This window comes from Eschrichtius robustus, chromosome 14, assembly GCF_028021215.1.
Source record: "Eschrichtius robustus isolate mEscRob2 chromosome 14, mEscRob2.pri, whole genome shotgun sequence".
NCBI classification, from domain to species: Eukaryota; Metazoa; Chordata; class Mammalia; order Artiodactyla; family Eschrichtiidae; genus Eschrichtius; species Eschrichtius robustus.
Genome location: NC_090837.1, coordinates 11,384,948 through 11,396,951, shown reverse-complemented (window position 1 = coordinate 11,396,951; position 12,004 = coordinate 11,384,948). Strand labels below are relative to the sequence as shown.

At 46.4% G+C, this 12,004-nt stretch overlaps 1 protein-coding gene across 1 annotated transcript in view; it reads left to right on the top strand.

Moving 5' to 3' along the window:
- Positions 1-12,004, top strand: part of SUDS3 (SDS3 homolog, SIN3A corepressor complex component) — a 37,192-nt gene that overhangs the window by 900 nt on the left and 24,288 nt on the right. The window contains exons 2-6 of the mRNA XM_068562817.1: positions 1,650-1,719; positions 4,020-4,075; positions 5,899-5,970; positions 8,061-8,080; positions 9,316-9,472. Of these exons, the coding sequence (XP_068418918.1) occupies positions 1,650-1,719; positions 4,020-4,075; positions 5,899-5,970; positions 8,061-8,080; positions 9,316-9,472 (375 nt within the window). The remainder of the gene's footprint in view (positions 1-1,649; positions 1,720-4,019; positions 4,076-5,898; positions 5,971-8,060; positions 8,081-9,315; positions 9,473-12,004) is intronic.

Sequence of the window (12,004 nt, the reverse complement as noted above, 5' to 3'; positions counted from 1 at the left end):
CTACTTCCTAGCGTAGGTGCGAGGATAAAATGAGACACAGGCATAAAGCACGTGGCTTGGTTCTTGGTCTAATACTCAGTTTTCACCATTGGGGAAACAGGCACGGGGGGGCGGGGGATAGGGATTTGCTTAATGGTGCTCAGGTGTTGTGTTTTCAGTTCCACACTCTTTGCATTATGATTACTGCCTCTGAGAACCTGGCTTTTCAAACTGGGCTTTATAAGCTTGGTAAATTTGAGGAACACTTTTTGTGGAATGGAGGAAGGAGCTGGCTGCAGGAGGAGAAAGATGAGGAAACACGAACGGACAAGAGAGAAGAAAGAGGAGATAAAAAGAGATGAACATATGGGTGAACAAAATAGGGCCGTGGAGCAAAAGCTAGACCAGCTGTTTGGAATCAGGAGTATGCTTTATTCATCTCAGTTCCCCAAGTGCCAAGTACTGTGGCTGGCTGGCACATGACTGCTCTGGGTAGGCTTCTTCACTGAAGGAGGGGGGAAAGGTAGGTGGAGGATTGAGTCTGCAACAACCTTTAAAAAGTCAGCTGTATGTGAAGATACAAAATTGAAGAAACTAATTACAATTTGGTTAAACTACATTTGAAGACAAGGCTTAACCAGAGAATTTGAATGTGAATCACTTGTACTGCTTCTAATGCCCACAAGGGGGAGCAGTGAAGCAAAAATTGAGTTTTGTTCCCCCCTCAAGTAGGGCTGTTGAAGTTAGGTGGACACTCCAGCCATTTGCTTATTCTAAAAGCAGTGTTTACATAGAGAATGGACTTGAGGACATGGGGAGGGGGAAGGGTAAGCTGGGACAAGTGAGAGAGTAGCACTGACATGTATACACTACCAACTCTAGTGTATAGAGTTGGTATGCTTATAGGGAAGCAGTGGCATAGCACAGGGAGATCAGCTCGGTGCTTTGTGGCCACCTACAGGGGTGGAATAGGGAGGGTGGGAGGGAGGCTCAAGAGGGAGGGGATATGGGGATATATGTAGACACATAGCTGATTCACTTTGTTATAAAGCAGAAGCTAACACAACATTGTAAAGCAATTATACTCCAATAAAGATGTTAAAAAATTAAAGACAATGTTTAAAGTGTTCTGAAACAGTTTTTGTTTGATCTTCTTGTCTTGTTCCCTCTCCCTTTGAAAATACTTCGGTTATTAGAGTTCATTTAGTTGGTCTGGATTCTCCTTTGTATATATGATGTAAAATCTTTTAGGGGTTCAAACTGGCATTTACCAGAAGAGAATGTTCATATTAAGTTGTTTTGGAGTAGTGAGCAGGGCTTGCTGCCTGTAGTTTTCCAGTCTTACACCCACATATCCTTTTCCTGAACTGCCAGCGTTGTTTCTGCTGAAGTCGCAGCCTTGACTATGACCACCTGTGTCTGATGCACTCTGTTCTCTGGCTGCACTTCAGATAAAGGCAGGCTCTTTGGATAAATCTGGCTGTGTACAAGTTGGAAATGGCGTTTTCTTTTCTGAAGTAATTGGATGTAATATTTTTCATTGATGGCTTCACGCAGGCCTGCATTGAGTAGAAATTCATTTTATAGAAGTTTGTGAAGTGTCACTGTGTCAGGTGATACCAACTTTACGAATTACGATTTTAACAAATCTTCCCTAATTTTTTACACAGACACTGAGGATGCTAGCGAAACTGACCTGGCAAAGCATGATGAGGAAGACTATGTAGAAATGAAGGAACAGTGAGTATGGTTTTTACATTTCTTCTTTGGAGTACAGAATTGACAAGGGCATCTTTAATAGTGATTTCGTGTGTATGGTTTTCACGTAGTGCTTCCAAAGACCATGCATATGTGTGCAATTTCCCCCCTTTAAATTTGTCACATTTAATCGCCCTTCCTGTGATAAGAATCTTTTGAGGGAAGGCTAGAAAGAACCTGGAGGGAAATGTTCCCAGGGAAATAAGGCCATGTAACAGGAGAGAACCCTTGCCTTTTTTTTTTTTTATGTGAGGACTGCCCAGAGGGGGGAAATGGTGTTTCACAGCTCCTTGGTTCTCAGATGGGCGTGACCCCACCGACCACTGACTACAAGCTGGACGGTGTGCTGGACCCCTGGAGAGCTCGGGGAGACCAGGATTGGAGAGCAGGCTCCTGACTCCTGCTCCAGCGCCCTTCCCCTTACCCCGCATCCACACCCAAGCCTCCATCGGAGCTACACCTCAGAGAAACTAAAACCACTCCCTCTTATCAGAAACTTATGGGCAACACAGTATAACATAGATCTGACAAGTATTTGTGGAATGTATTTTGAGGATCTTGATTTGGTTTTTTAAATTCTTTACCATCAAACTGGATGATCCACATTCCTTTCCTTATAGAATGTTTTCCGTATACACGAATGTTTTGTGGCCATCGTCTGGATTCTGTCATCCTTTTCAAGCCTTGGAATCCAAAGGGGAAGCTCAGCTAGATCTGACCAGTGCCAAATAAAGGATTGCTTTAATAATTGATGTGATTTTTCTCACAGCTTCAGCCCTGAAACTGTGCTGGCTTTTTATTTCACTTGTACTCTCTCCAGGCTTCTTCCTGACTTACCTGGACCCATATGAGATGTATTTTTACATACCTATTCTTTTTCCAAATCTGAACTTTGTGGTTGTTGTTTACTTCTTGAATCTATTAATACTCTCTTTCAAAGACCGACTAAGAATTCAAAGGCGTAGTCTGGCACACTCATTGTGGTGGAAAACTAAATACGCTGGGTTCCAAATATTGACTTCTTGTGTGCAGCTTACTCATCCTTTCCCTCTCCTGTACTTGGTGTGTTTAAGTGAACGTACCCCTTAATATTTGATGATGTAGAAAATAATTTTGATTAAAATTGAATGCCCTTTGTGATTCAAGATGAGCATTGAAAGCATCAGCATTCTCCCTAAAAGAATCAGGCCTTGAGACTTCCCTGGCGGCCCAGTGGTTAAGACTCCACTCTTCCAATGCAGGGGACGCAGGTTCCATCCCTGGTTGGGGAGATCAGATCCCACGTGCTGCGCAGCGCAGCCAAAACAAAAAACAAAGGCCTTCCGTGTAATTCTCAGATTCTGCCTACTCTTCCTCAGCCTGTAGACAGACAGGTTGTGTTTGCAGCCCTTACTGGAGTAATCGAGAGGCTGTCGTGCCTATTACCTGTTAGACGGGTTGCAAGTCCTGTTTTTGTCACTGTGAAATTGGGGGTGTTTTTCTGGTAGAAGCAAAAATATTGCTGAAACGTGACTGACGTGTGAAATCCACCATTCAAACAGACTTACCAGGGTATATAATTGCCTATAATCCATTCAGCGTGAGGGGGGAGAAAACATGCCAGGTTCTTTTGCTTTGTGTGTACTGTGTGTTCTTATCCCACTGGGGCTGCAAATAAATCCTGCATTTTAACTTTTGTTACTGAATTGCTGTCATTTCTCTGATCATAAAAGAGGTGTTTTTAAAAATGACGTGAAGGTTTATTAACGTAGTGCCTACACAGCAGTGCTATCTATATAGAAAAATGTGCTGGAGGCAGAATCTTACTCCTTTGGAACTTATGATCTGATTGTAGAGTTGATATGAGAGCTGCATTTAACGCTTTTTACATTTTCGTGTGTATGTTACGCTTCTGAATCCCCAAGAAAATGGCATCACACTTCCAATCTTTCTGTGTGTGTTCTTGCCTAACTGTGTTTATCATTGTCATTTATTTATTAATACTTTTCATGTCTTCGTATTTGTAGATTTTAGACTGATTCTCTAAAGGTGAGAGAACACAGGAGAATTTACAAAACTGGGAAACTATTCAAAAACACAGAATCCTTGTCCCTTTCTGATCCCTTTAGCTGTGGGCACATTTTAAACCACCAGCAGACTTTAGTTTTCTCTCTCCCTAAGGGACATTAATAATGACATTTCCATAAAAGCCCAGGTAATTTCTGCATGTAAATTATTATTGAATTGGGTATTGGATGTTTTTGTCTCTGAGTGTGGCTTTCCTTTTTTTTTTTTTTTTACAGGATGTATCAGGATAAACTGGCTTCTCTCAAGAGACAGTTGCAACAACTGCAAGAAGGTTGGTGTGTGATTTAATCCTTCTTTTCTAAACATACTTCTAATATCACACACCTTTGAAATCTGTGTATTTCACTTCTCAGTGAAGTGGGAGTGATTTAAAATTTGGTCTGGCTGATTTTAGCAGTCAGTAAAGTGGCAATTTTCAGACTTTTTTGAAGTCTCAGTTAAGACCTTCTGCAGAGCAAGAACTGGAAACCGCCATGCCTAAAGCTGACTGTTTTTAGGAGAGATGCTGTTACCAAGGATAAATATAATTGTACTGTTCTTTCTAAACTGAATGCTAACGAGCTGTGGGTCCTTCTCACCGTGTTTTCTCTTTTTACTTTGTAAACTACAAGTGGGTTGTGTCTTGTCAAAGGCTGTTTGCTGCCAGAGGCAGTTCAGCACTGGCTGAAGAGCCCAGGCTCTCCATTCCTGTGGCGGGCTTGAATCCCACCTGCACCGTTTTCTAGAAATTTGACCTTGGGCACTTCACTGTCTCTTGCTTAATTTGTCTTCTAATCTGTGAAATGAAGAAAGTAGAGGCAGGTGAGATTGTGTGTGAGGGGCGACCAGCACTGCCGGGCACCTGGTGACAGCCCGGCGTCGCTGGCTGCCGTCAGTAGCTCTTCGGCTTGCTTCAGTGGGGCCCCCGGCACCGAAACTACTGCTCCACGAGGTACTTCCATTGCTTGGAGCAGCCCATCTTATACTGATTTCTCCTTCATGGTGAAACATGTTCCCGTGACTTGCAATCACACACCTTTGTTTTAGTTTTTCCTCCCATGGTAATGGAAGTATTGCTAGAGAAAGAAATATGTCCCACTCTAGCAGGTCTGTAAGGTGTGCCTGGCAGGGTTGAGTGGGGGATTTTGAAAAAGATGCCATTAATATAGCCCACTGGGGACTTCCCTGATGGCACAGTGGTTAAGAATCCGCCTGCCAATGCAGGGGACACGGGTTCGAGCCCTGGTCCGGGAAGATCCCACATGCCGTGGAGCAACTAAGCCCGTGCGCCACAACTACTGAGCCTGCGCTCTAGAGCCCACGAGCCACAACTACTGAGCCTGTGCTCCACAACAAGAGAAGCCACCGCAATGCGAAACCTGCACACCGCAACGAAGAGTAGCCCCCGCTCGCCGCAACTAGAGAAAGCCCGCGCACAGCAACGAAGACCCAATGCAGCCAAAAATAAATAAATTAATTAATAATAAAAAATATGTATATATAGCTCTCTGAAGCATTGTCATCCAAAAACACTTCCCACGCTAATTGGGACCCTCATAATTAGCTGCTCAGGGAAGAGCCATTTGGTCAGACGCTGTACTGAGCTGTCCAGTAATGTCACTAGCCACACGCGGCTATTTAAATTTAGTTAAATAAAATTAACAATTCAGTTCCTGGCTTGCACTAGCCCCATTTCACGTGCTCATAGCCACATGTGACTCGGGGCTATCATACTGGACAGGGCAAAATAGACCATTTCCACCGTTGCACAGCAAGTTCTACTGGATGGCATTGATCTAGACCTTACTGAGGGAGGGTGAGCTTTTTCCAGGAAAGGGAGGCCCACAGACCGAAACTGTAGCAGCGAGTGATGAGAGTCACTGGTGGATGGGTGCAGCTTTCTTCTACTCCTCACTTGCTAGAGAGTCTTAAAGCCACTGGTTGGGGTTTCTGCTGTGCATCTTGCTTGGGAACCAAGTTACCTCTACTCAAGGGTGCCTTTCCATGGTGTGTGTTTTACTCTAATGTTATTTAAAACATTCACTGTTGGTGCTAGAAAACCAAAATGTAGAGCAGTTTGAGCTTCATAGTAACTATTTTGTAAATCTCAATCAGGTACATTACAGGAATATCAGAAGAGGATGAAAAAACTAGATCAGCAGTACAAAGAGAGGATACGAAATGCAGGTGAGGCTCTCTCTTAACTGGAAATAAATCCTCGTCAAATTTTCCTCCTTTGGCTGATCATCGATTGGGACGTAATGTGGCCAGAAGAGCCATTCTCCAAAACGTGTTTCAGCTATCCCATTGTGGGGCGAGTTTTGGGGAAGAGAGACTCCAAAGCTGCACTTATGTAGGACTGTTCATCTTCTTCCCCAATGAGTGGCCTTAGGCTGCTGTCCTTTCACTTTCTGATCCATTGACTTTGCAGCTTTCTGTGGATGGAACCCTTCTTTGTTTCCTTCAGTGTGAGTAGATGCCCATGTCCATCAAGGCACAGAAAAGGAGCTGCAGGGTAGGGGGTGCAGGGAAGGTGGGCGATAGGGCTGCTGTGGCGACCCAGCACCCCTCTCCCCGCCCCACTCTCAGTTCCTGAGGCATCTCCTCAGGCACCTTTAAACTCCTCAGCCTCCTTCCTGGAGCCCCTTTCAGCAGGGAGGGGGGGTGCTGTGGAGGCTGAGGTCCCAGGTTGAGGGCTTCCTCCCATCCCTTAGGGTGTAAGCCTTTTAGCACGCGTCTGCTCTTGGAGCCTCAGTTTCCCCATTTGGAGAGAACACTGCTAATATCTCGTGGAACTGGTTTGAGATGTAAGGAGGGAAAGAAAATTGATGTGAGCCATTTCTCTTAAGCGAGAACTGCAGGGTGAGTGTTGATTTGTCTTTCTGAATTCTACTCTCAGTCCTGTCCTCGGTGTCTTTCATAAACATCCCCGCCACCCCTGCCCCCAGGTGAAAATGCAGAGGGGCTCCTGAATCCGTCACACCTTGAGCTTCAAAAAGCACATTCCGTGCGGAGCTGATCCGCCTGCTCTTGTTGTGTCTGGCATCTGGCTGCTTTGAAACAACCGCCACCAGCTCCGAGTGCTACGTGCCGCTTGACTTGCTGGTGCAGAGGTGATGGCTCCGAACGGTGCAAACTTCAGATATGTGGCCCATTCACGCGGGCATGGGTCTGCAGCAGTCAGGAGTGAGTGTGTTGGGCTGGGTGCGCCTGGGCTCGTGTGCCTCACGCTTCCCAGTGCCAAGGTGATGAGGATTTCTGGGGGTTAGAAAATAGTGAGTGGCCGGTCCGTTTTCCTCAATTAATTTTCTCATTCAACAGTTGATGGCTGTCTAGATGCTTCATCTCGAGTTCCTGAAACTCTCAAGATTTTATGTGTGACTGTGCATATGTGCTCTTTTATGGGGGGATGGATCCATAGGGTCTGCAGAGGAGACCGTGGTCCGGTGGGAACAGCACCCCCTGGAGTTGCCGCTCCACCAGCAGTCTTTGTGGACCGTGTGCAGCAGCTCAGATGTCACCCAGAAAAGAAGCCGTGGACCTGTTTGGTTCCACATGCTCAGTGTGCACAGCACCTTAGAGTCTGGAGGTCGGGGAGCTCCTGGGTAAACAGGTGCTGATCTCCTGGCACGCAGTGGGTGCTCAGTAAGCTGCTGATACTGGGCAGTGGATACTCTGAGGTGTCTGAGAGGGGCTTGGTGAGCGAAGGGGCCTCGGAAAAGGCCTCAAGGAGGAGGCCGCAGTAGTCTGAAACTCTGAGTTGCGGTCGGAGACCAGAGGACATTGCAGGTGGAGGCCTGGGTGTGAGCAGAGCCGCAGGAGGGCTCGGGACCTCTGCCCTCTGAACGCTCGGGGAATGCCCTTCCTCACCCCGCAGAGCCCTGTGCGAGGGGCTTTAAAAATATCCATGTGGCCTCTGCTTCTGGAGTAACTGCATTGTTCCTTCCTCCTGCCCCGTAGGGCTGTTGAGGGTGTGTACTGAGTGAAAGAGGGGCTAACTTTATTTATTTCTCCAGGGTGGTTTGGTTCCTGCCGCTCGCTTTCACCCTTGGGCAGAGCTGCCAGAGAGAATTCTGTTCAGGGTCAGATTTCAACTAGAGACACATGCTTCTCGCATCCTACCCCTTCACGTATATCAACGGTTTACTGACGGAAACATTTTCTCCTTGCAGCCGTGCTTTCAGAAAGCAATTACTGCTTCTAAATGAATCCTAACGTCACTGTCTAGAAAGGTGGCATAGCCTGGTGAATCTAATTGCATGTTTTATCTCTTTCAGAACTCTTCCTCCAGCTGGAAGTAAGTACCACGGGTCTTCTGGGCTTGCAGGCTCATTCTGAGACTGGAATCTTGCTCTCCCAACCGATCCGGTGGCCTTTCCTTCCATTACCACGTAGACAGCTGGGAAGCCCCCCAGAAGCCTCCGTCAGTGTTCTGTTTGACTGAAGGACATTTGGTCTCAGTTCAGAAATTCCATCTATTCGTTTGTTGGTTGGGCAGCTTCTGCTTATCACAGAGGGGCTAGGGGATACTCACACTTGACGCTTTCTTGTCGACGCTTAACTCACGTTAAAGCCATTTGGGAGTATGTCTGAATTACAGTGGCCTAATAGTTTGTTATACTGGTCCTCAAAGCAGCCTGGTCTCTGAATTGGCTCCGTTTTACAGCTGAAACCCTGGTTGGGTCGGAAAGATGGATTAAGATCTTTCACTCAGCAGACGTCTGAGTGCTGGTTGTGTGTGAGGTGCGGCGCTACAGGCAGAGATGAGGGCTGGAATCTTGGGTAATGTGCTTGCTCCCGGGAGGCTGGTGTGTGTGTGGGGGGAGGTGGGGGGGGTCATAGTTTATCAAAGCCGCGTATGAGAAACGGTGTCAGGACTGAAGTGAATGCGACACACGCGGCCACAGCCCAGGGGGTCACAGGGTCCACAGCTGTAGCCCACCAGGAGCCCCCTTGTTCTTAATGCAACAGTGAGATTTGGAAAATGGATGCTTACGCATTTATTTTACTCAGTATAATTTCAGGGTTTGGGTACCTAGGGGTTCACGCACCTAAGAAGTGATCCTGCCCTCTCATTGGCCTTTATCTTACTGTAAGCGTCAAAAAAAAAGAGTGACTCAGGCCGTCTTGACTTGGTATCCTGTAACTATTTTAAGTATAGATATTTCATCTGGAATGTACTATCTTCCTTCGAAATTGTGTCTTCAAATGGGTTTATTTACTGTTTCCGAGAAACTTACATTCTGTTTTCACATACAACCCATAAAATATAAGATGTGGAAGAGAGGAAATAGATCTGAGTCATGAGTGAGGTATGCACATAAAAACCAGAAGTGTGGTTCAGTTTCACGCATTCGTTGGAAAACTTGCTCCCAGACACCCTGTTTCTGAAAGTTGGTGTGTTGACTGCAGCTGTTTCTCTTCTTTATAGTAAACGTATTTCCTTTGTGCTTGTGCACAGAGCCAGGCTTTGTGTTGGAGCCCTGGCTGCCAGGGTGGTGTAGCCCCAGCCTGTGTCTCTCTTTTGCTCAGACTGAACAAGTGGAAAGAAATTACATCAAAGAAAAGAAGGCGGCAGTGAAAGAATTTGAAGACAAGAAGGTTGAGCTGAAAGAGAACCTGATTGCCGAGCTAGAAGAAAAGAAGAAAATGATTGAAAATGAGAAGCTAACGATGGAACTGACTGGAGGTATGAAAGCACCACAGAGCAGGGTCTTGGGAGACCCGAGGGGGACCCTGGGGGAAGGGCAGTGCTCCGGTGCCAACTCCTGTTGGTTCCTCATCAGAGCAGAGTGAGCTGAAAGGAGGGTGGGCTTTCACGTGGTGGGTCAGAGTTCTAGCTCTATCTTGTATTGGCTGTGTGACTTTAGTCAAGCCACTTAACCCCTCTGAGCCAATTTCCCCCTCTATAAAATGGGGCTGATCATATCTTATCTTACAAGACTGTGGTTAGAAATACGAGTGCCTAGTACAGGGCCCTGTACATAACAGTTGTTGGGTAGATTAAAGGGTAGATCTTTAATAGTGACTGCAACTTCAGGCTTATGCTTTATTTAATGTAATTCCTGGGTCGGCTGCCATTCCTATCTTGGTTATATTCACAAATTACCCTGGTCCCTCTGTGGTGGTAGGAATCCCTCTACTTTTGTTTTTTTCATTCTACCTTCATTATGGAAAAGGCATTGTCTTCCTTTGACCCGGGTGTGAGAACAGAGGCTTTGGCTGTGTCATCTGTGCTATTAGATCCCTTCGCCCCAGGTGTTAACTGTGAACATTTCAGAAAGAGTTGTTACCGTTTCAGCAGGGGTAGCTAAACTGAACCGTTCTCTTGTAAAGGCAGGAAAGTTACGTTAGACTCGGAGCCAGTCCCTCCCTGGCCTTCTAGGATTCAATCATCCGCATTTGGGAACTCAGCAGGTTGTAGGCAAGTTTAAGGGAGAGGCAATATGGGCTGCCTCTTCTGTTGCCATTTGTAGACCAACAACGCTGAGAAGGATACAGGATGGGAATCGGCTTGAACTAGCTATTTTGGAACTTGGCAAAATTTCTTTCCATCAGCAAATATTGCAAGGCACGTCAGTGGTAAGTTTGTCACTTGGGTATGTAAGTGACATGCCTTTGGCACACCCCAAAATTTCACTCTTATAATCATGTTCAGAAGGTCCTGGAGTTCTGTCATGTCTGATTTTTGTCAGGGTCCTTGAGAAATACCTTGTTGTTATGTAAGTCCTTGGGGCTGACTTTGAAACTAAAAGTAACAGTTAAGAGCTGTATTTCCCCTTTGGTATTTCTGGTGCTGTTGGCTAACATGGCCCTCCCATTGACACAAACTTCTAGCTCCAGTCCCCACAATACAGCGATGATCATGTGGTTGTGTCTAAAGTAGGGGTCTGACTCTTGAAAAATCTCTCTTCTGATATACCTTTCTCATTGAAAGACTTGGCAAAAGGAATAAATTCCTTGCAGACCACTGACGGTGGCTCAGAAATGTGTTTTGGTGAGAATGGATGCTGAAATAACGTCTTCAGAACAGCACCGTCTTATTCTTGTTGACACTTTTTTTTAATTAAACTGCAAGCCCATTGGTGCCTTGTCCGGTCCCAGTCGGCGAGCCTGTCTTCTGACCTGCACACCATCTTCGACGGTGGCTCCGGCTGGCATTGACGCCTCATGGCTCTCCGTTAGAGCCACCAGATGCTCTGAGCCTTCATTAGGCTGGTGGGAAATATTGTCAGTTTATAGCTGCTCCCTTTCCATCTGCGGGGAAGGCTGTCATCACCTCACCTGTGATTTGGCAGCCTAATTATTGACAAGCGATAGACGTTTGGCCAGGCAGTTTTACAGCTGGAATCTTAACAGGGACAGTAGGCATCCTCAGTGACTTGAGCGGCCAAACCTGCCAGGGTAGAAAAGACAAATAAATGCAGGGAAGTCATTTGTGAGGCAGTAAAATAGATTACAGAAGTGCTTAAAGCTAGCCATGGGCATTAAAGGTACCGATGTCCTTCCTCAAGCCGTTTGGTACCCTTGGTATGGAAAGCACTGCCAAGGTCATGATGGAGCGTCTAAAGAGAAGGCACTGGAGCTAGAAGCATAATGAGCGCTTCCACAGATGGTGCTGTTACGGTGTCGACTTAAAGGCCTGGTTTCCTTCCTCTCACCGAGTGACTGATTCACTTCTGTGGATTGATGCCCAGTATCAGTGTTGCCTAGCTCTGCCCAGAAAACATACTTCTTAAAATCTCCTTTTCCAGTTCAACATGAAGATCTCTTGAAAAACACAGTGGAGTACGAGGCCGGTGAGAAGCTTAAAACAGATAACGCATTGGAAACGGGCATACCCAGTGACCTGCTCTGTGCAAACAGGATTTCCGCCTTTCCAGCCATCTGTGGGAATTGGTGGGACGTTCTCTTCACCGCCTGAAGCACTGGTGGAGAACCTGGGAGAGCTGGGTTGTGCAGGCAGAAAGGTGTACTGTCGGCAGAGGAACTGGGATGGATTATAGGTCGGTGATTCCCCCACCTTGAATGCGTATGTGAGTCAGCCGGGGGTCTTGATAAAATGCAGATTCTGGTTCACGGCGTCTGGGGTGGAGCCAGTGATCCTGCACTTCTAACCACCTCTCAGGGGCTGGTGATGCTGTTGGTCAGGCCACACTTGGAGTAGTGAGGTTATAGGTAGAATTACCTGAGGGTGACTTTTCTCTGCAGTTGAGGCCAG